The sequence below is a fragment of the Halyomorpha halys genome, unplaced genomic scaffold, assembly GCF_000696795.3.
Source record: "Halyomorpha halys isolate HHAL.00 unplaced genomic scaffold, Hhal_1.1 Scaffold733.1, whole genome shotgun sequence".
Lineage (NCBI taxonomy): Eukaryota > Metazoa > Arthropoda > Insecta > Hemiptera > Pentatomidae > Halyomorpha > Halyomorpha halys.
Window position 1 is genome coordinate 38,055 of NW_027108463.1, and position 26,043 is coordinate 64,097.

Consider the following 26,043-nt stretch of genomic DNA (forward strand, 5'->3'; position numbering starts at 1 on the left):
GTGCGTGCGTGCGTGCGTGCGTGCGTGCGTGCGTGCGTGCGTGCGTGCGTGCGTGCGTGCGTGTGTGTGTATTGTTGTGATATTTTGCACATCTTGTAAAATAGGACTAAAAATGTTGACTGTACCATGGGTAGTGGATGGACATTGGTAAGGTGCAATACTGGAAAGTAAAAAAAAGGTGTGTTATAGAAAATAGGATTTCTATGTAACCATAGTAAAAGGAAAATATTATTGTTTTTGGTGTATATGAATATGTATGAATAGGAATTGGAGGGATTATGGCTTGTGTTGTGAATTGTTTGTGATTTAAAAGATGGAATTCTTGGGGCCAGTGGATGAACTACCACCTTCTGTGAAAAGCCTGGATATTACAATCAGCAGTTTTTATAATTTAAGTCAGCTACCAGAGCTTGTAAAATATAATAGACCCTTATCTACGAAATAACTTAGGTTTGTAAAAACTCTAAGAGTGCTTTATATTTATTTTTGAGTATAAAATTGTAGCAAATTATTGATAAAAATTGAAAAAAAGACTTTAAAAATACAACTTATAATTTTCAAGACACATTTTTCACAGTCAAACATGTATCAAAACTTTCTGAATTTTTATGTTTCTCGATTCAATCTGTTTCATTACTTACACATGTTAGACTTTTTCTGTTAATAATTTTTCAAACAGTGTTTTCCCACATTTTACTCTCTGTTTTTACTTCTTTTCCTCTGTCCATAGCTTGTTGAATAATCTTTCAAGGGAAGCTTATTGATCATATTGATAAATGAATCCACTATTGGAAAGGAACACAATTTTTAATACATCTATACCTTACAACATAAACAAGAGAACAAGATGAACCTACACCCAGTCAAGGGATGCCATATTAGTTTAGGGCAGACTTACTAATATACATGCAGCATACTATTCAAATTTTACATTAATTATAATATAACATGTGATTCATGTATATGTAACAGATCCCATCATAGGTGTTCCACGGCTTGTGTCCATGAAGATAACTCATTTCTAAAAGATCACATGTGTAATGAAATGTTATAGTATAATATAATTTTTAAAGTTTCCTCTAAAGCCACAAATGAAAATTATATTTTTAAAATGTGAATTTGATTTATTGTTATAAAAAAGCTGTTTTTAATTATTTTAGGAATGCCAGGAACAAAAAATACTATAACATATGCCTGTTGTCCAGAGCCTTATGTGGATGTGACTTTTACAATACAGATAAGGAGACGGACTTTGTATTATTTCTTCAACCTCATTGTGCCCTGTGTTCTAATATCATCCATGGCCTTACTAGGATTTACACTTCCACCTGATTCTGGAGAGAAACTGACGTTAGGTATTTTATCATTTGTAGAAATTTTGACTGTAAAGCCTTACTCTTTGTAAGGTAAAAAATAAGAATTGTTTATTAAATTATTATACTGTTATTATTATTGAACAAATTATTCTGCTATTATTTCTCTTACATAATATTAATAGTATTTATACTTGTGAAATTAATTGTTCAAAGCTTTTATTAAAGCTGATTTATTCAAAATGTACCTAAGATACTTGTTTGACCTGGACTTCATTGCTTTATCATGATCTGTTTTTCCTTAGATTTCATGAATAAAATGTTGATCTTTTATATTAAAATTTACTATTCTATATTTATTGATTTTCCAAATTCAAGAAGATAATAACATAATTTTAACAATAAAATAATGGGGTCGACAGCCAATTTGTTATAAAATTCATTTTTCTCTAATATCATGAATATTTTTATTGTTTTCTAATCTATCTAATCAATGAAGATGGTTTTTTCATGCATTGTGTTGTTATAGAATTTTATTTTCATTCTATTCATATCATAAGATCAGCATAGGTTAAAATACTTGTTTATATACTGGCATTTTCACCTTCATCTATACTTCCCTTTTACTCATTTTAACATGGAGTTCAGCTCTAAAAATATAATTTTAATATGTCCTTTTAAAACAAATGATATTAATTAAGTTATGAATTAATTTTTTCAAGATTAAAAAGATCAAACAATTTTTATAGTTTCTTAACAATTTCGAACCAGCAAGCTCTGCCCCCTGGCCACTTTCATCCAGTTTGTTCCTAATTTATGGGAAATTTCATCTCTCCACCTAATGTAAGGTCTTCCTCTACTTCTCACTTGCTCTACCAGTGTCCACTTGGTAATGCTTCTTGACCACCTATTGTTTTTCCTTAATCAAACTTTTTACTTTATTATTCGAAAGGATATCTCAGATCTTTATCATTTCCCTTCTTTTGATTCCCACCATACTTCTCAAAAATTTCATTTACATTGTACTCAATTTCTCCTATATCTTCTTGGTTAGTTCCCAAGATTGTGGGGTAGACACAAGCGTGCAGCACTTTCCTTTTAGGTTGGTAGTAAAATTACCTTAAAGATTTTCTTCAAGGATCAGTATTTGTGCCATTCCGGTTTTAGTCTTCTTTCTAATTCTTCACTATATTTTTTTCTTAAGAAATTTCCTGCCCAAGACAAATGAATTGTTTTGAATATTTTGTAAAAATTTTTCCATGTTTACCAGCTGTTCATTTGTATTTGCAATTTTATTACATTTTCAGTAATTTATCTGTAGACCATATTTATTACTTTTATTAATCAAAACATTGACCATTTTAAGTTTTCTGGTTTTGCTAGGAGGGAATAGCCTTGTTCGCTGATTAGCCAATAGCTGGGATAGCCTGGTATTCATTTGATTTTTCAATAATTTGGTTGAGGAATTATTAATTCTCTATTATACTGAATGATGGACAGAAACCAGCTTGCTTTATATCATGATCTTCATAAATCATATTAATTGTCCTATTTTTCATTATATTATAGAATATTTTACACACAGTTTATGTTAGTGATATTAGTTGATCATTTTCTATGTTGTCCATTGCTCTTTTTTTTTGTGTGTGTTAAATTATGATTTTACTTTCTTTATATTCCTCTGGCATTCTTATTTCTTCCAACACTAAATTGAATATTTTACATGATGGTTCTATGATTACATCTTTTGCTTCAATGATGAGTTTATTTGAGATGTCATCATTTCCAGTTCCCTTCTTCCTTTTCAATTTTTTTTATTTAATTTTCTACTTCTGTTCCCAGAATGCTTGAATTGGCATTTTCAGTTAAATTTTTACTATAAGTATTTTCTAATTTTTCTGTTATATCCTAGTTGTACAGATGTTTAGAGTACTTGGAGATTTCATTAATTATTTTCTATACACTGGTTGTTGTGCCAAGTGGAGTCGTCATTCCATTCATGATGTTTTCTTTAAATAATTTGAAATTCTTAAAATAATAAGGAAAAAAAACCTTCCTACTTTTATTTCATTTTAACCTTTATTTCATGTTCAGGACAATGTTTAGGACAACCCGTCCATTATCTATCTCTCTACAAATTATTATATAGGAGAAGTTAGATCTTATCTTCTAATATAAAATATCATAAGATTTAACTTCTTCTAATATAATAAATTATAGATGGATTAGATGAAAGTTTTTAATACTATAATTTTATATTTTTCTTATATTTAGACAGTCAAATTTTTATTTTATACATAACCATAGTTTCTTCGAATTCAATTTTCATCATTATTTTATTTTTTTCCCATTAATTTCAAATGAAAAATATCAAATGCACCCTTTCCTTCATTCCAACTCTCCTTCCTCCTTTCTCTTCACTATATACAACCCCTTTTTCTCATTTGATTAATATCCTCCCTATCTGCCATGTTAATTCCCAATCCCTCCGTCCACATTTTGATGAATTTCTTGATTAATTCCTTACTAAATCCAATCACATCATTTCTGAAACCTGGCTCAAACCAAACACTCCTTCTTCTTCCGTTACTATCCCTAATTACACACTCATACATCATGATCAGGCAGACCGAAATGGTGAAGGAGTCGGTCTGTACATTCATGACAGTCTGAGACTCAAAATCCTTTTCAAATCTCCTGCTCCTGAAACTCCATACCTAGAGTACCTATTCACAGAAATATCCTCCGCCTCTTCTACTCTGCTATACGTTGTTTTCCTCCTCATGTTAAATTCTATAAAACCTTTGAATCCTCTCTAGTCACTTATGTTCCTCGTTATAACAATATTATTATTGCTGGTGACTTCAACACTAACCTCCTCCCTGACACTCCCGATAAAACTTACCTAGTAGAACTAGCATATTCCCTTCATCTATTCATCGTACTTTTTAAACCCACCTTATACCTAGTTTTCTAACACCTTAATTGACTTTTTTATAGTCGATTCCCAACATAGTTTACTCTCCTCTCAAAATTCAATATCGTTCCTATCATATCATGACCTCATTGAAATCTCCTATAATGTTCCCCCTTCTACCCTTATCTCTAAACATGTCTCCTGGCAAAACCTCGATTCCATAACCCAAGAAATCATCAATCCTATACTCAATTCACTATCCAGTTCCATACCATCCATCTATTCCTCCCACTCAATTGACAAGATGGTGGAATGCCTCTCATTCAGTCTCCTAACCTTCCTTAATCAACTCGCACCTCTTAAATCCTCTACTTTCAGACACTCCCCAGCCTCTTGGATAAACACTGAAATTCGGGAACTGATGAAAAGAAGAGACACTACCAGAAGACGCTTTAGAAGCACTAGACATCCAAATGACTATACCACATTCAAGTCCCTTAGAAACCTTACCCAGTCCTCCTTACGCCGTGTTAAGGCAAAGCACTTTCATAATATCCTTTTCCAAGCCCCATATCCTAAAACTAAGTGGAAAATACTAAGGAAATTCTCTATCACCAACTCCACATCCTCCTCTCACTTGACAACTTTAATGCATTTGTCAGTGACACCCCTCTGAACGAGACTGAGACCCTCCCATCTTCCCGTCCTATTCATCAAACTCCATTTAACCCAAATAGGTTCTATTTCCTTCATATAACACCTGATAACCTAATAGCCTCGGTACTCAAATCCCGAACGAATGATGTTGGACAAGATCAAATTCCTGTAAAAATGATAAAACTAAGCCTACCTACCATCCTTCCTGCCCTTCTACATGTCTAAACTGTTCTCTTCAAAACTCCATTTTTTCCTTAGCCTGGCTACGTTTCAGTTCTGTTTATTCCACAGAATCGGCATTGCTAAAAATTTCCCAAGACTTCTCTTTATTCCTCTATTGACCAACCAAAAATCATAATCCTTGTCCTCTTTGACTTTTCAAAAGTTTAACTCTGTTGATCATACAATCCTCCTTTCAAAACTACACAATATTTCCCTTTCCAATAGTTCCTTGAACTGGTTTCACTCCTTCCTTTCTCCGTGCTCCCAAAGCGTAGTTGTTCTTAATAAACCCCATCATCACTACTTCTCTCTCACAGTATTCTCAAGGTTTGTTTCTCTCACCAACCCTATTCTCCATATATATAAATGACTTACCTAACACTATCCACCACTCCCAATATCATTTGTATGCCGACGACCTACAAATATACAAATTTTTTCATCCTTCTAACTTGATCAAGGCATCCAGAACGACATTGACAATATACTCTGTTGGGCTTATTATACCTCAACAACATACCTATCCAGTTTCAAAACATCATAAAAACCTAGGAGTAACCTTTGATCAGCACTTAACATGGAATAGCCACATTTCCCAAATAACTCGAAAAACCATCTCAATCTTTAAACAGCTCCTAAGATCCCATGATTCATTTCCTTAAAGTCCTCATCACCTTCTAGTACTTTCTCTTATTCTCCTACATTTTGACTATAAATTCCTAGTGTATGGAGGAATATACATCGAACAAGGAAAGCGACTAAAAAGACTAATGAACTGCTTTACAAGATTCATTTTCGTTATTCCTAGACGTTCCCATATCTTACATTACTATTCTGAGCAAAGCTGGCTCTATCCAGCATCCAATACCTCCTTGGCACATTTACATTCCTAACCCTAATAACCAAAGAATCTTCCTGTATCATTGGCCTCCTATGTTTCTCCATTTACATATTAAACACAAAATCCCAACCTACTGATCTCTATATCTCTACCTACAGAACTGCCTCCTTTTAATAATCCTTTGCTGTCTGAGCTACCTCATTTTGGAACTCCTTACCCAACATCCATCATCCGTATAGCTTCCTCCTTTACATTATTAAAACATCAACTATATATCCATCTCCTAGACTATCAAACTTGTGAATAATAGAATACATTATAAGTGTAGATAAATATATATTTTTGTTCGTATTTTATTTAATTTAAATATTGTTATAAATCCATTTAATTATGTTCAAAAGTTAATGTAGCCAGACAAAAGCTGCTGAAACTGTTCCAAATTGTTATTCTTAGGGGACCAAGTGTCCCAGAATAAAGATTGATTTTCATTCATTTATTTATAAGTTTGGTACAAACAAAAACATTTTTAAATCTACACTAGGTTCCTATAGTATTTACCCAAATTCTCTCTTCCTCTTTTGCAACTACAACTTGTTTTTTAATCATTAGGGGAATTCATGATCTTTAGTTTAACATATTAAAGCGTGTTAAATGGAAAAACTCATGATAAATGGAGAAATATTTCCATCTTTTACCATGTTAAAACGATATAACATTTAACATGGTTGAGAGTGTTACTAGGTCTATTAAATGGAGAATGACATCACACAACCGACCTGGGTCCTGTTTCATAATAAAGTATAAACTAATACTATTAGTCTTGTCGATTTGACTTAATACAATTACACTGACTTGTACAATAGTAACTTGTACTTTAGTACTTTTTAATTCCTGTAATATCACTAATAGTCCTCCCTATTATGAAAAAAATAAGTATAACTGTAATTAACTCGTTGTTTCTATACTTGTATTTTGAACTAATACTGTTAGCTTTCATTATGAAACAGGACCCAGATGAGCTTGTCACTATTTAACGTGAAACGTTGGCTCAATAAAATAGTATATTCTACTATTTGAGTTTTTTTTTACTGCACCCGGACCATATTCCTTTCATCATTGTCACTATTTTGTTTGTTGTGCTAGGTTACTTGCTTATAGTTTGTATTTGGATTGTGTTAGTATTGTTTTGGATGTTTTTATAACTAATAAAGCAATGGATGACAATGAAAATAATGTAATGACAGTTGTTAATTAACTCATCTTGGTTCTCTTCCTCACCAGTCATAAAATCAACAAGGCACTCAGTGACCAAACTTTCACTATTCACTCACTTTAGGCATGTTGTAATAAATTACTTTAATAAAAACTTAGAAATAAAGAATAACATGAAGTTTTAGAAGGAAAAGTTATAAAACAAGTTACTCAGAAAATCTGCAAGGAACTTTTATGCATTTAACATTTAACATGACTTTAAATAGGATTGCTCACAATCCTATACTTATAACATTTAACATGGTAAAACATATTACATTTAACACAAAATCATGAATACCCCTATTGTAACTTCTGAGAAATTATTTATGTCAGTACAAATATGATTCAAAGCACCTGAGTTAACACTAAATAAGTAGCTTCATTAATTTTTTAAAAAAATTGTGATTATTTAGGGGTTTTACAAATATTACACCTAAACATCCTCCCAGACTCTTTTCTTATATTTATCTATTGTTATATTTGAAATTCATTTGTAAAATCAGATCTGTAGTTATTGTTAGTTTTGTGGAAATTAGCTAACTGATTGTTACTTTTACAAATAAAGCAGTTTTTTTTAATCAAGGAAAGCAAAAGCAATAACTTTTTCAGTTTCTTGTTCATTAGACTTTCTTGCTTCCTTGCACTAAACTAATTAGTTTTCCAACAATCTTTTCTTTAGGTTTAGTAATGTAACTACTAAAATGATCATAATTACTGAGTAGAATAGACATTAATTTAGACATTTTCATCGAGTTATTCATTTTATCAGGAGGCAATGAATTTAAGTACTATTAGGGTACATAATCAGTTCAGAGTTTTATTTAAATTTTTTAAAAAATCCATTAAGAAAGTTTTTACTTGATTATTAAATCTTTCAAAAATTAAAACTATTTTGAAAACTCTACTATAAACACATTTCATGAGGTGAGTTCGATATTTATCAATTGTTGACATAACTGCTTGCATCTTAGCATCTTTCCAATCCAAATATATGAAGTACAGGTTGAATTGGTATCAGGCAAAGGTGTATACATTAGGTATCTTTATAAGAAATATTAAATATCACTGTAATATTATTTTTTTCCCTTCAGTTTAAAATCATTTTCAGGTTAAAGAGTGAGTATTACTGTTATTTAAACTAAATTAATGTCTTGTATAATAAAAAATAAATGAATAAAAATATCTTTTAAAATTGGGAAATGCTTGCTCATAGAATAAATAATCTTCAGTCAAAAGTAGAGAGCATGGAAATTCATTAATAGGTTTTTTTAATACCTTTTTCACTGAAGTGAGGTTTAAAATAACTGAAAACTAATTTAATTTAGTCAAAAATGACATTATTGGTTTTTATTAATCTCATAAGTATGTGTCTGAGGGTATGCATGAATAGTAATACTTTGTAAGAATTATTTTATCAATTGTTATAATTGGATATGAATTAATTTTTTAATTAGAAATAGTTATAATTTACAAGTTTAGGTTGGTTTATGCAGGTCAGCCACATAGTTGAACATGATTCACACAACCAGGACAAACTGTGTAGACTGCTCATTTCTATGAAATTTACAAGTGATGAGTTAAAAATTATATGTCTGCCTACTTTTCATTTAATTGATGATTTTTCCTTATTGATTGTTCCAAGTGTCCAAAAATACTGATTCTACGAACTAATAATTATAATTAAACAGCTTTTTAGAATTTGATTTCAGTCCTCTTCTCTTTACTTTCTTATTCATTTTTTTGTGACAGAGATTGTCATTTAAATGGAAGAACCACCTTACCGATACCTAACCTCTTAAAATGAAGAATGTAGACAGAGCAGTAAACTTACCACCTTAATCCATTGTTAACTATCTTAAAAAATACTATGGAACTTCAAACCAAAAGGTATGGATTCTTTCATGATTTTATTTTGAGTGACTGCTCTTTTCCAAGAATACAAATTTTTGCCTCATGCTTGAATGGTAAATGAATGTAGCAAGGAATTCTTTAACCCATCATCTATTGGTGTAATTCTCGCAGTAGTTTTTTGCTTTCTAACACTTCATCATTTTCTCTCTTAATGGTTGATGAATACTGATTTATTTCTCAATAATTATAAAAATATCTAACTATTTTACATTTTTACATACCTGCTTAAAAAAAAAACTATATTTACTCAGGTTATTTGTATGGAGATATTTTATTCTACTCTTAGGTTTACAAATATTGAATCAACAGTGTTTACCAATGTGGCTGAGCCTTGCTAAACTGCCTTTATAAAATTGTTAAGTGACCAAAAAAAAAACTAACATTCAGACAGAGGTGAGTAACTTAGATTCTCTCCTAGCTTATTGTTACAAACACAGGTGTCAATGAAATGCCACTATGAGTAGATATGGGGAATTTTTCAGGTGTGACTATACTTTTGTCGCTGACAGTCTTTTTGAATCTTGTAGCAGAATCGATGCCTACAACATCAGATGCAGTGCCTTTAATAGGTAGGCACTCATATCGGCACCAAAGGGGGTGAAATGTGTTGATACTTGGTGCGAAAGGGGATATTTAAGCTTGTGGAAAAGTTTGGTCATTCTAGTTCAGTATGAGGAGGATTTTGTTTTTATTTATTTATTTGTTCCCAAACATTTAGAACCAAGTGTTTAAAGTGAAGCCTATTTGTGTGAGTATGGGTGTATGGAAGGCTCTAGGACAATATGAATACAGCTTACTCATTGATATTCCTTAATTATGTATTTGACATGCACCCTTAAAACGCAGTTAGCTATAAAGGATGGTGCATCATTTGTCACTGTTAAACATACCTTAAAATAATAAAAAATATTCATTATAAATAATTTTCTACCCTGAATAGGTAAAAACTGTCTCTGTTAAACAACACCCATATTTGTAACAATAGTAGTTAGGTTTATACCTTTATTGAGTCAGAAAATTTTTAATGATATTTGACCAATCTATAAAAGCATTCTACAAAAGTAGAATTACTAATACCTTTTTCAATAACTATTTTATAACTCTTATTAGATGGTCTACTACATGTTTCTTTCATTCCAAAATTCACTAAAATTTCAAAGTTTTTCAATTTTCTATGTTCATGATTATTTAATTTTAAAATAAATTTTTGGTAAATTATAGTTAGGTATCAAGGGAAAGAAAAAATTAAATTAATTTTTTGTTCTTAATAACTTTCTGCCTTAAATATAATGATTATAAAAATACTGGACACAGAATTCATAAATAAATGAGCTCGGAACTTTGTTAAATAAAACATGTTGAATATTGGTTCAGGATCAAAGAATTTGGATGTCAATTTTTTTTTTTTTAACCCTTAAGTGAGAAAAATTAGATGGTTGGGGCAAATAATTGATAAATATAAATGTTTAAATAAAAGTATATTTATTCAATGTATAAAATAATACAAAAATGGATTATATAAATAATTAAAAAACCATAGATTCTGGAAACAATATTCCTCTGTCGAAGCCTGGGTGCAATTTTAACTAAAGCACTTTTATAACAAAATTAAAAAATAAGTTATATCCTTTAAAAAATCAACAAGTCAGTAATTTAAAACTAAAGTATGGTATTTATGTTAAAAGAAACAAAACAATAACATCAAACTGTGGTATGGCATTGATCTCTCACATATTAACCACCTGAGCTATTTTCAGTATAGCCTGTCGTACATATTTTATGAGAGCTCTTCAATCAGATATTGCTATAAGAGCTATCCAAATGCTTTAAATCCAAATAAAAGTATATTTATTCAATGAACTTACCACTTCCAGGAAGTTTACCAAATAATTCATTCAATTTGCATATTTATTTTAAGTTTATGACATATAACAAATCTGAAAAAAATATAAAAATAAATTATTTGGTAAAATTACTGGAAGTGGCAAGTCCATTGAATAAATATATTTTTATTTAAAAATTTACATTTATTAATTATTTGCTCAAGTTATCCAAATGTTCACATTAGAGGATTAAAAAAAAGCTGACATCCAAATTCTTTGATCCTGAACCAATATTCAACATGTTTTATTTAAAAAGGTTCCGAGCTCATTTATTTATGAATTGCGTGTCCATTATTTTTATAATTATTACATTTAATGCAGAAAGTTATTAGGAATGAAAAATTAATTTCAAACATACTCAGCTTGATTATTTTTCATAAATTACGTTCATTTCTTATCATTACATTTGCAGTTGTTTAAATTACATTCTTTTAGGATTTTCTTATTTACTACAGTTATTAACATTTTTATTGAACAATAAAACTCGTGTTATTTTTTTTATGCAGTAAGTATTCTAAATTTTTATTCATTATACAGGATGCTTAATTTACTCAACATAACATTCCACATTGAATACTTAATAATTACGGCAATTTTGGGGGTTCATTCATTAACATTAAATCAAAATAACTTTGGTGATTGCTTTATGATTAATTGAAATTGGTAAAACAAATGTCTTATTTATTTATTGAAAATAAATAAATAAGACACTTCTAATATTCAATTCAAATATTTGTTGCATAAAGTTTATAACCTTATTGATTTAGATCAATTTAAATTAAGATTTGCCAATCAAATCTTGCCTATTGTAAACAAATTTTTAAGTTTTTTTAAGCATTCTTCGTTATTTCTTAAAGTTTACTCTTATAGAGACCCTGTTGTTGTTTATATGTTTTTCTCTATGATATTTTGTTACTATTACAGCGTCTTCTAATTTTTTTCTAAACCTTTGTGAATTTTTCAAAATGGACTGATGGGAAAAAATTGTTAAAAATTAACTTAATTATCTGTTTAATAATTGTTATTATACAATAGAGGTATACTAATAACCTTCCTGATTATTCATCACTTGTCCAGAAGAACTAACTACAAATACAATATATATATATAGGTATTAAATATAATTAAGATATCTCATTTTGAATCTTTGTGAGTATATTATGGTTATTAAACTTTTTTTTAAACATTTTATTAATTACAGTTTGATTGCTATTAACTAAATTAAATTTAATGGTTAAAATAACTTTAGAAAAATTATAGTCATCAGGAAATCAGATTAGAATTAGAAAATTACAAACCCCCGTTAATTTTTTGTCATTTTAAAATCATAATAGATATGTAAATAAAATATTGAGTTAATGCAATCTAGTTAATATTAATACTTATCTGTGGTATCAATGTTCAGTGTTATGTTTGCATTCATAAATACAATATTAAACTATAATAACTTATATATATGGTCAAGTAAACATTTTATAAATTTATTATTATTGAAAATTAAAACTTCATCATATACTGTGAAATAAGTAAATAATTAAACATCATTTTATCATAAATTTCTTAATATATAACTTGTCATAAAATGTTTGTTTAATTCTTAATCAAATTTTTGTAGAATATATTATTTTTTTATGAGAATACATCACAATGGATTAATTAATATATTTTTTTCATTATTTCAAGTCCAATCAACTATCATATCTATGGAGTCAAGTCAAATAGATAATATATTAGCTTAAACAAGATGTATCAATTTTTTGTGAGACACACAAACCAACTTTTCAGGTTGTGAATTAACCTACCCTGTAATTTGATGGTTTATGAAATTTTATGCTCTAATGTAGTATTCTGTTTGTTTTTGTTTTAAGTAACTTTATTTTACCTATTTAATTTACATAAATTTTCAGATTTGATGGAATTACAAATGGGGTGCAAACAGCACTTTATTAATTATTTTATTTTATTTAAAATTGAATTAAGGTTTAAGTATACTAAATGAAAATGGATAAAGTTTGTGTATAATATCTTTCTCACCCACCACCTGTCCCTATGGGCTTCCTAATTTACTAACATATACCATTTAAAACATTTCTTTGGTGGAACTTTAGACAAATTGAAAAAGGCCCTACTAACACGAAACATTGGTTTTGTTGCAGGGGTCACCATATTACTCTCGTTGACTGTGTTTCTCAACTTAGTGGCAGAAACGCTTCCCCAAGTGTCTGATGCAATACCCTTGCTAGGTTGAGCCCCTTCTGTTTTTCTGTCTCTTTTTTCTCTTTCTGTCTCTCTTTATCTTTATCTCTGTTTTATCGTTCTATTTTTTTCTACATAAATTTATAATATTGATATTCATCTCTTTCTAAAGCTATTATTTACTTATTTTATTTTATTTATGTTGTATATTTTATTTATGTTTATGTGATAATGATGACTGTTGACTGTTCTCCTATGGTACTTGGTTCGTGGAGGATAAATGCTTTTTTTCCTGCTAAACCTTATTATGTGTTAGCATCCTGGCTTGCGACATACTGTAAATCTATGGTAAGGCCATGAAACCAGTTTGAATCAATTGTAATATTTATTATTTCTTTAAGCCAACAACATGAAACTTATATTAAAAAATAAGAAATATCAACATGCAGTAATGTTATAAATTAGAAAAATTTATCTTCATTATGCCATAATAAGATAATACATATTACTAAGGGTAAATAATGTCAAAGATATCGTTTGACCTCACTACTTAAGTTAGCTTATTTGGTATTACTGATGGTAGGTTAATGTGATGTTTCATAGCCATTTTTTTTTCTCAAATTTCATTTGTATGATAATGAACATCAAAAACATAGGAAAAATTACTTGCAACTGATACTCTTAAGTTTCAATCAGACTATAGCTAAAAATTGTGATCCTACAGCTCCTTAAAGTAGATAAATAAATTATAATCATCTTAAAACTAATCAAAACAGAAAACAATTATTATATCAGAAATTATATATATATATTTAATTATTATTTATGTAATCAGTATGTTAGATGATATCTTATCACAGACATGTGTATTTTAAAAATAAATTCCATTTATAGCATAATGAGGTGTTACAGCGTTTATTTACAGCCTAGTTACTTCTCACTGAAACTTCACTAGTACAACAGTCCTGGCCTCCTTGAGGAGTCTTTACTGTGTGTGTGTGTGTGTGTGTTTGTAAGTACAGTTGAACTTGAATATCCCAACTTTGCATAACTCAAATATATGTCTCACTTTAATTTTTTTTTTTCTTGCCCCATAATGCTTGGATAAATGAAGATAATTCAAACAAAGGTTTTACAGCTGAATTTAAAAGTAACCAATCCCTCCAAATTATTTCAATTTCCATTACTTACAATTAGTATGGAAAAAAAAAAAAACTACCACTACAACCTATCAAAAATGTTTGGATTTGGCACTTCATAAGCCATTTAATTCATAAGTATTGATATCCATTGATTACAGATGTCCATTGAAGCCATCTCAATCATCAGGTTCCCCTTCCCATGATAGTGAAGGATCAGATGTGCCCTAGGAACCCATCCCAGAGTCAATTCATTTAGATAGAGGAGAAATTAATTTCTGCCATTAGCTTGAGCTGAACCCAGGACCAAGAGTTTTGGATCCAGTCTCTTACCAACCAAGCCACCTCACATACTTAAAAATAAAATTTAGTAATTTTTACATTCCAAGCATTCCTTAAGACAAAGTATGAGTTAGTTGGGATGCCAAAAAAGGCCCTAAAAAATAAATAAAATGTAAAACTGCTGTATGTTTATTCCATCATCTTTTCATGTTTTTGAATTAGCTTCCCTTTAATTAAAATTAGACACCCTGAAATCCATTGTTGGTTATTCTTATAAGATATAAATAAATTTAACTGTTTATTGTCTATTCCTGTCTCATATTAAAATTCATGCCTTACTACTGGTTTCAAGGCAACATCCACCATATGGATTACTGTATGTCAAATCCTACGTTTGCTGTAGTTTGTTGACACCCAACCACAATAAAACATATCCAGAGCCAATAAATTTTAAACCATTACTGAACATGTCATTAATTAAATTGTTATTTCCATTATAGAATAATTAAATTTTTTTACATGGTCGCTTCTTTCAACGTATGCATCATAATAGCTTGTTCTTAAGTAGATATAATCATTGCATTTGAACTATGGATTGATTTTGATTGTTAAGTGTTTATCATAAATGTATTCAGCTTAATTGAGTTAAAGCTGTTGAATATTCTTTTTAAAAAGTCTGTTTAATATATGATTGTTTTTGCCAGTTTTTTGTTTATTTATTTTGTTTTTTTGTTTTATTTTCCCAACTGTCCTTACACATAAGAAACATACTCTATTCCTCCTTACAGAAAAGAAAACAAAACACAACTGGACTGATACTTTATATTTGTATACCACTATCTTTGGTTTTGTATGCGTATGTACATGTGTTGTGTGTGTGTGTATTTGTGCTCATTTTTGCATATTTCACCTACAAAAATAATTATGGTTAATCAAATTTATGAAACAATAATTTCAGTAATGGTGTAGTTCATTCCTTCATAGCCTACTTTTCTCATTGATTTTTTATTTATTTCACCCCTTTAAATCTCTAAAACTTTGGAAAAAGGCTTCTTAATTGCCATTAAACTTTTCAATTCACTCAACACGTTTTATTTAATTTGGGAATACTTATATTTTCTAAAGGATGAACAGGGGAGAATAATATTTTACTCAAAGACTTTCAAAAGTGAACAATAGATATAATATTTAGGAATTGAGTTTAACCTTAGAGTATTTGTGTTCCAGGTGTGACTATTCTCCTCTCTCAGACAGTTTTCCTACTCAGGCTTGCTCAGGTGTTACCCCAAACCTCAGATGCTGTACCAGTTTTAGGTTAGAACCCCAGCCATATACAAAGCACAGAGCCTTCACCAAATCATTGACATAAATAGCAGGACTAATGAAATTCCATCTTGTTATTTGTTTAATTTAAATAATTAATACAAATATTAGAAATATTTAAAATTCTTCACAAAATAATTTTTGTGATTTTTTTACTTATAAATGTGAATAAACATGCAAATAAATAAAAAACTAAACTAAATAACTACAAAATTATTACTTTAAAAAATATAGATGATATGGTTAATTGGTGTTGGGAATTTTATTATCATATCTGATTGTATCACATGTAATATCAATTTTGTCAGGTGACATCAATATAATATGAATGAGTATAATATCATTTTATGAGTTAATCAAAATATGCTCATTGTTTATAAATTATCTTAAACAAACTGTTTTTTATAAATTAGTTCCAGATCTTGGAGAACAAAAGTCAGTCACCAATTTGGCTGGTGGATACGGTAGAAATTTAATTTTCAAGCCTTGGAGCTTTTGTAATGTCAATCTTGGAATGGATAATCATCAATTGCAAAGGATTTTTACCCACGTTTACTCTTCAAAGTTAAAATTATGATCATATTCACTAATTAATAAAGTGTTATTATATTCATCCATATTTTATTAATACCATCTTTATTTCTGATATATCATGTGATTCAACTACACTCACACACTCAGAGGATGTCTTTGTAATTACTTAACTCCACTTATTATTGAGTTTTATTTTAAACAAAGACTTGCTACCATCTCAGTGATTAAAAATTTGAGAATCGTACAATATTTATCATATCATTCATATTAATTTAAAATTCCTCTTTTGTATACCATATTCTGATATTCCATGAGTTTAAACAAGAAATTTAATTTAATTGATTTTTTTTTTAAGAGTGTGCATTATAACTAAAAAATCCAATATTGATATTTTCTAATAAAACATGCAACCCGTGACATATGCCTATGTATTTCAGTGATTTCCGATCATGTAATTATATAGATTTTCAACAAATCATATCTCCCTTCTCAGAATAATTGAGTTTTATAAATAATGTGTATATTATCAGATTAAAACTCAATTAAAGATGAAATGGTTATTAGGTTATTTTTGGGAGATTTCAAAACTAAAGGCTCAAGTCTCCTAAATTGATGTAAATTACTAATTTGTTAATATTTTGGTGAATTGAGAATTCATGAGGACTTAAACTTTGTCTGGGACTAAAGCTGAGACCTGAGATGAGGCATGATGTCTAGGGTTTCTGGCCTACATTAAGTTTACTATGTTACCAGCTACCTGGAATGCACTAACATAAGTGATGAATTATTTGTCCTAGACTTTTATTTAAATATATGAAGAAACATTAAAATTTTAGTTTTAATGATGCCTGATTCTGGATGAAATTTGACGGGTTGACTGATTAACTTTGACTTGAGTTTTTTATTTTAGAATCCTCAAAAATTATCCAACCATATTAAAAATTATCTCATTGTTCCATTATTCATTATATTAGATATTCTAATTAAAATCCAAATATGTAGTAAAAAAATGAGGAGCTGTTTCTGAAAAAATGCAGTTAATAAATACCACATTTTTGCAGTATGTAGATGTTTGCTAAATAGATATTATTGAATTTCAAAACTGGTTACAAAATTAAGAGGACTACCTCTTACAGTTTATCTTAAGCTCAAAAATAAGTAGGAGTAAGTAGACACTGAGACATGACATGTATGTACAGATATTTCTTATTTATGATTAATAGTTCATTAACTTGATTTCATAACAATATATTTGAACAGTTCTTAATTAGGGGTAAAAGAAATAAACTTACCTATCTAACAAAATTTTCAAATAATTATTCTTCTAATTTATATAATTCTTCAATATTAATTTTAGTAGTAATTATGAAAGTTACTGTAGGAAAATTAAATTATCTTAGAAATCTGTTTAGGGAATACTTATAGATTTTTCATTCTTTTAAAGTCAACACATCCTTCATTTTTCATTCATTTCTTCCTTTTTTGTTAGTTATTGTTTACTTCTTATTTAAGAAATATAACTAAAAAATATTTTGTATCATTCTATAAATTTTAATATTTTTGTATACAAAATTGTGCTTTCAATGAATATAAAGTAAATTTAATCATAGCTGCTTTCATTCTCATTAATAAAGAATAGTATTTTGAGCTTATAAATATCAATAGAAAAATTGCATGATGGAATGAAAAAATAATTCTTATAAGTGAATATTATATAAATTTCAATAATATATGATTTCGTAAGTACTTCATAAATATATCTTACACTAAATCATGAATTTATGCATAATTAAATATCATAAATAAAAAATAGTTAATCATAAATGATCATCCATTCAAAAAAGCATGAGCATGATATATAATTTATATTTATATATACATATATATATATGTTTGAAGACTAATTACAAAATAATTCTTAATAATAAAATAAATTATTGTTACATGAATGTATAAATTAAATGAAACATTTCTAAACATTTTGTAAGATGTTTGTGCATATAGGACACTGATGGTGAATGGCTCTGAATTCTTTTCAATATCCTTTCCTTTTTCCACTATTGGCACAAATGCACCTTCTCCTAAAACTATCCTTTTTGAACTTTTCATTCGCTAGAACCACTATTTTTATAATTATAAAAATAAATAGCTGTTCACCAGTACTATTTATTTTAAAATATATTTTTTCTTATTAACTGTACCAATATCACCCTGTTTCATCTTAGTAAGTGTTCTAAAATATATGTAAAGGATTTCATAGGAATCAATATTGAAATACTTATTTATTACCTTTGCATGTACTTATCAATAAAAAATTTAAATTAAAAAATAACTGTTTACTAAACTACTGTAATTTATATATATATTATATTATATTTAAATATTTACTTGCACTATTGCTATTAAATGAATGCCAAGTTAACATTAGCACTTATATGTATCAATTTTTTATATCAAGATTGATATTTCTTAAATATTTAACTACAGGCAAATTTAGAGATTTTTCTGTTGTTTTAAAAATTTTTTGTTGCTATTTATTGTTAAGAAAACATTTGATTAGTTTATGTTGTTTTATATAATCAAAATTTATTTATTTATGTAGTGGTAATTGGTGATGTTTCTAAAAATATCTGAAGCAACCAGGTGAGCTTTTGTGCACAGTTTTATTATTATTCACTTATTTTGTATTTTCGAAACACTTTATTTTATGTTTTATATTTTTCTGTTTTAACTTTTATTCTAATAAACCTCTTCCTTAAAATCAACTAAAAAATTAATTAATAAAAAGCCTAAATAAAATGTATGACCCTCCAGCTCCAAGTATCAATCAATTTGGCCTCCATGTATTAATAAATGTTTATCAGAATAAATATGTGTGGATATATTGTTTTGATTGCAGTATATTAATTTTTTGTTGATGTTAACAGAAATTTCGTTGTCCTCCTCTTTTCATTGTTTTGATGTAAAACGAAATAATCTAAAAATTATTTTAAGATAAATGAATTCTTATAACTTGTTTAACTTAGGTACAATAAGTCAATCTGGACAAAAAAAAAAAATAGCTGATTTAATCACACCAAACAAAAACGAAATATCTATAATATAAAAAAATAAAATTGAATACAAAATCTCTCTAAAAACTTATACTAATAAATTAAATTAAAACTTTTAAAAACTAATTGTTGAATAATTTGTAATAAATAAAATTTTATCTTTTGTTTTAAAATTGTTTTGTATAAAATTTCCATGTGCGCTTGTTTAAATAAATTTTGTAACCAAATAAAAATAATGTACAATTTGTCTTTAAAAGCCTTAATAATAAACATTTCAGAACCAAGGGGTTAGTATCAATTAGATAATGTTTCATTTATGTCTTTCCATTTACTTTCCAGCTCAGCTATACCCTGTGGAGTATTAGGCTAAAACCTCTGTAGTCAGGAGAAGTCAATAAGTTAATTAATGGCAGAAAGTCTCCACTGTTGTTATATTCTTAATATTTTATTGTTTTACCTTATCTGACTAAACAGTTATTCTTTCAGAGATTAATGTATCTTGAATTACACTAAAAATATGTGGAAATGGATATAATGAATGTTTATGATTTTTATATTATTGTGTTGTTTTTTTAGTTGATACACTTTTTCTAACTTCTTTTTATCATTTGTAACTTTAATAATTTTTTTTTGTTTGATAGGAATTTTATAAGAACACATAGATATTGATTTAGCTTTATAATGTGGCTTGTATTTCATCCAAATGATTTTGTAGTCTTATTTTATTTTATTTCTGATATTAGTTTATTGCAAAATATATATTAAATTATTTTGATTTGATTGAATATATTTTCAAAATGGTTTTAGGCTACTTATACATTTGTGCTTCATAACTTCCATGGTGAGCTAATAAATTAAGGTTCCTGACCTATCTTGGCATTGAAGTAACACATGATTTATTTAATGTCATATTTTCATACCTACTCCACAGTTTTTTCTGACTAATTGCAGAAAGCACCCTACACTCATCTTTACTTTTGGTTGTTAAATACACTTTAATAAACGTATTATTGAACCAAAAACCTAATTTGAGCAAAACAATCAGCCTCTCACTGATCAAAGTGAAGCTTATATATTTTTTTCCTATGGACTTATCATAAACCAGTGCCAATTGTACCATTTTCTGTAAAACCATGTGCAGCCATTAATAGTGGGTTCACCACCATCTGGCTTCTTGTATAACTTATTAACAAGTTATATGACCTAGATGCTCAAGTATGTGAACAATTACTAAATTTATATATAAAGGTCAATTTCTGATTCATCCTCCTTATAAGAATAATCACTGTAGGCCCTTGATAGCCTCCTGACTTGAAAAGAGGAAGGAAAATTACGTTAAGCTAAATCTTCTACTAAAGTATGTTACCCCTAACACTGATTTTATCATGTGTGTTGGACTCAGTGATACTTTACCCTCGTCCCCACTAGACAATAATTATGATTTAAATATTTCTTCAAGTTTCTGAATTAGTTACAATATACATGCTGCACATATTACAGGGCATGTTCTTATGTTTATTTCATGTTCCCATGATGTTTAATAAATGGAATTGATCATAGCAGAAGTTATATGAACCATTCTAATAAGTAAATATTAAAGCATACAAGGTGGAATAATGTGGTGATAAACTGTGGTTTGATAGATGCTTCCAAAGTCGACTCAACCTTAAAACAAGTACCTGACACTAGTTAGGTGATAATCCAAATAGTAGGAACCCAGCCCTGACCATATTTCAATCCAAAAATAAAATGAAAACATAACTCATTTTTGGAATATTACTGACGTTTTTTGGGGGTTGGAATCGTATAAAAGTTAAAGTATTTTAAACAATTATGAATTTGTGGTTATGTTTGATTAGAGCAATCCAAAAATTTGTTATAATCAGTTGGTGTTACTGGTGAATAATGAGCCTGTTAAGTTTAATTGGGCTTCCAAAATGTCCTGGTACCTTCTTATGGTTGGGGCTAATAATCTGTGGCAGGAACAAAGTAGCTCTTTTGTTTATTTAAAATACAGTAATTTAATTACTTCTTATAACAGTAATTTAATTTGCCATGGCATTAACAAAGTTATGGATTCTAGTTACAAGTCCTACAGCAGAAATATTGATAAGATTACAGCTGTCTGTCAAATTCAACTGTTTTTCAAGTGAAGTGCGCATCTTTACAATAGTGTCGAGTTCACTTTTGGTAGTGAAACATAAATTTTGCACTAAAGGCGAAAAAGGTAGCTTCAAGCATTTTTTGTAACCATTTCAGCTGAATTAACCATACAGACATTAGTTTACAAATAAACATATTGACCCCTGTGAAAGTACTATTTTTCATATTTCATGAATTTTGGACATTGATTATGCTAAGAAATTAAATTATTTTCATCTTTACACATTAACTTTTATAAATCAAAGAAGTTATGTTAAGTATAACTAACTCCCCTACAATCAGCTATTAAATTTAAATATATTCTAAAATAATATATAAATACAAATTTGTAATTCTGCCTCATGTGGTAGGTTAATATTTTTTTTTAATTCAAAATGAAAAACTATAAATAGGTATACAAATTCATAAGTACATATGTATATTAAATTATTTAAAATTTAATTTACTAAACATATTTATATAGACAGTAAAAATATTATGTTTATATAAAATAAATAAATTAATTAAAAGCAGCTCAATGCTACACAGAGGAGGCTGCGATGTTAGCATTATTTTGGCGGTAGATATAACATTGCTTGCATCATATATTGATGGTTGTATATATTGCATTTCTTGATACATGCTTTCCAATCAGTTTATTTCTACTTCTTTTTTTACCTAGATGAATTATTTAGAGCATGAATACAAAAACTAACAGATTACATTAAGTAACAATTTTAATCAGTCCTATGTTGCATCCAAAAACAACACTGCATTAGAAAATAAATCTTGATGTTTTGCATCTCAGTGCATGTACTGACATTTCGATGTATGAGTGGATATGGCTTTCTCTTTTTTTATCTTTTTTTTATGTATATATTCATAGTAGTTTTTGAATATTGCATTCTATTTCTATAGAAAACATATACTGTTTTTGTTTTTAAATTATTGTTTTATTTGTTAGCTTATCAAAAACATTTATGGCATTGTTTAAATTTGCACATCATTTACTGTTTATTTTTGTAGAATATGTGAATGATCCATCAATTTTATTATTATTATTTTTTTTTGTTTTATGAAGAGTATTTGATTTTCCTTTTATAGCTTTATATTCCTTAAAGTTTTTGGTCATATATATACATATTTTTTTTTATAAATTTTATTTCTTTTCATTTTGATGAGAATTTTAAACATGAAATGTGTGTGGTGTTGTAATCAATGTTAGTGCACCTTTATATACTATTTTTTTAAATATTCATTTTGTGTTTTTATTTGAGGGTATTTGTATATGTATATCCCCAATAAATTTTTTACTTAAGAATTTTATTATTTTTGTTGTTGAATTGATGACCAAATTCTATTTCATGATAAAAAGGGCAAAATATACTAGTGATATATATTTTTTAGGTTTTGTATAAAAATCATGCTACTGTAACTGTTCTTATCATGGTTACACATATAAATTCATATGTGTGACTATGTTTCCATAATGCCTTATATATATATCTGTATCTTACTTGTGTATGAGAGAAAGATAAAAGTGAAGTTTTTACAACATAAAAAATACATATACAAATAATATTTCATTGAGAAATAAGTTTGTTTCCAATCCAGAACCTCTTTTAAAAAAATTTTTGTAATTGAATGTAGTGTAATTCTCTTCATTTTCCTTTTATTTTAAACTATGTTGTTAGTAGAATGATTATGTTTACATATATTAAAAATGAAATTTCACATTGCAGGTACTTATTTCAACTGTATTATGTTCATGGTGGCATCTTCAGTAGTCCTGACTGTTGTTGTTCTCAACTATCATCATAGAACTGCAGATATACATGAAATGCCTAATTGGGTAAATTAATGAGACTTTTTCTCATTATAAACATATTTAGTTTTTTTTTTGTTTGCAATTAGATGATAAAGTTCATTTTAAAAAATGTGTATTTATAACCATTGGCTATAGATACTGTTTGAGATTGAGCGGACTGTATAATTTAGGTGCAGTTATAAGCTAGTTCATGAAAGTAGTTTTTACTATAATTGAAACACATCACGTAATTTTGAACTCTTACCTGTAAAGTAAGGTCATCATACCTCAAGCTGCACAGCTGGGTTGAAGGGTGATTTTTGGAAGGAATGAAAAGGCAAAAAAAATCTGAAAGCAGGTGAAGGATGTTTTGTGACAGACAGGTGGCAAAAAATTGAACCTTAGATAACCAAGAGAAGGGGGGAGGGCAAAAATAGCGCCATCAGCGTAAAATTTTATTTAAAAACCAAACAGATATATTATTTTAAAGCGTTGAATTTGTTTCAAGAAAACTTAATTCAGACTTTGAATAACCAACCTAATTTCATTCTAAAATGATTTATTGTTTCTAAGCCGTACACTTTTTCTGTTTTTTACCGATTTGGACACTCCATAAATCTGGCAAATAACTTTTTGAAAACATAATAGTTTGCCTTGTATATTGGCATTATTAGTTATCCAAGGTTCTAAGATATATAGAGTAATTGATTAGAATTGAATTTTTTATGGTTGTGTCTGGGTTTGGGTTTTCCTTTTTGCTTGTTTCCTTTATTTATACCTTCATATCAGGCGTAAATTGTATCATTTGAGGTCACTAGTTAGACTTAAATGTTTTTATCCTTATCTGGATACCTGAATTTATAATTGTATTGATCAATTGAATAACTGCTAAGTTATTTTTTTTAAGTTGTATATTCTGGCAAAAGTTTTTCTGGCCCAGTAAGAGATAAATTTTGTGTTTTAGATACTGTTGTCTATTCATTAATGCTATTTTATGTATATAATTGAGATATTGTATTTTTTTTAATATTAAAATTTATTCAAATAAGAAAAGTTATTTTAATTTAAATGATTCATTTATTGTATTTCTTCATAATTATTAAAGTTCAATTTGGTTAGATTGTCACCTATAAATATTCTCCAAAAATGTGAGGTTCTATTCTGAAAAAAGCTTCAATCAGTGCTATGTATGTGGTGTTATGATAAACTATCAATTGTAGATTTTGTTTTGCTAATTTGATTTATTCAAACTTCCAAAATGATTTCCATCTATGTGTATTTGAACTATTTCAAAATTTCCTGATTAACTCATTCTAATATATTTCCTTGAGTGTGTCTAATTGAATTAAGAATGTTTTTGTTGCACAATGGTTATTAGTTTTTTGATAATCCCTCAAAATTTGATTTATTTTTCATTGAAAACTTATTTAATTTATTTAATAATTTTATTGAATTTTCTGTTCTGCTTTATTTGTCAACCATATTGAATTTTCTGCTAATTTATTATTGATTAATTCAAAATTTTGTTTATTACCTTTACTGATATTTTCTTGAAATTTAGTCAGCATTTACTTTAAAAAAGGATCCAAATCATGATCATTAAAATTAAACACAGTGGGGGCTGGTTGTAAAAATAAACATAGGAAACCAGGAGATCATTTTGATGTCAAATATAAGTAAGCTACGTAAGTTATCACAGTCCCTTGTATATGCACATGTATATACATATACATATGTATATACATACATATGTATATGCACAGCATGTGTGTAGATAGGAGATATCTGTAGGGGGATATAGTCCCCCTAGCTCCTCAAAATTAACACCAATAGCTGAAAATACGATGAGCATTGAATGTATTGACAACTGATTTATTCATATAATTAATAATTTTCATTTTCTATTACTTATCAACAAAATTTAATTTTTTATTTTGGGGATTTTTTTAACAGATAAGAACAGTATTCCTACAGTGGTTACCTTGGATACTCAAGATGAGCAGGCCAGGAAAAAAAATTACTCGAAAAACAATAACTTTAAGTAACAGAATGAAAGACTTGGAACTAAAGGAGCGATCATCAAAAAGTTTGCTAGCAAATGTTCTTGATATTGAAGATGACCTAAGGCATTGCACTAGCAGCAATAGTAGTTTTCTAAGGTCCGGTTTGAACATTGACGATTCAAACTGTTTATCTGCTCAACGAGAACTACAATGTATTCTTCGAGAACTGCAGTTTATTACAAGTAGGATGAGAAAAGCTGATGAAGAAGCTGAACTTATAAGTGATTGGAAGTTTGCGGCGATGGTAGTTGACAGAGTTTGTCTCATAATTTTTTCTTTGTTCACAATCATTGCAACTGTAATTGTACTCATATCTGCACCCCACATTATTGTGCAGTAAACTAAGGTAAATTTTAATGAGCTTTGGATGTTTTCCATTAATATATTTTATCGTTTTATCCATTCATAATTTTATATTTTATATAGTTGGCAATGAGGAGTTATCAGATCTGTAAAAACTCTTATTACGCGTCTATATTCAGAGAAACGTAAATTTAAAAATTTTA

General features: G+C 28.3%; 1 protein-coding gene across 2 annotated transcripts in view; it reads left to right on the plus strand.

Moving 5' to 3' along the window:
* The window catches only part of nAChRalpha6 (nicotinic acetylcholine receptor alpha6), a gene marked incomplete at its 5' end in the record, with an annotated part of 58,504 nt that extends 32,576 nt beyond the window's left edge, over positions 1 to 25,928 (plus strand). Inside the window, 5 exon segments of one of the 2 annotated variants that reach the window (XM_014428659.1) lie at positions 1,161 to 1,355; positions 9,598 to 9,684; positions 13,155 to 13,241; positions 23,410 to 23,519; positions 25,428 to 25,928. In XM_014428659.1, the coding sequence (XP_014284145.1) occupies positions 1,161 to 1,355; positions 9,598 to 9,684; positions 13,155 to 13,241; positions 23,410 to 23,519; positions 25,428 to 25,877 (929 nt within the window). 2 annotated transcript variants of the gene reach the window in all.
* Positions 25,929 to 26,043: the final 115 nt, after the last annotated feature.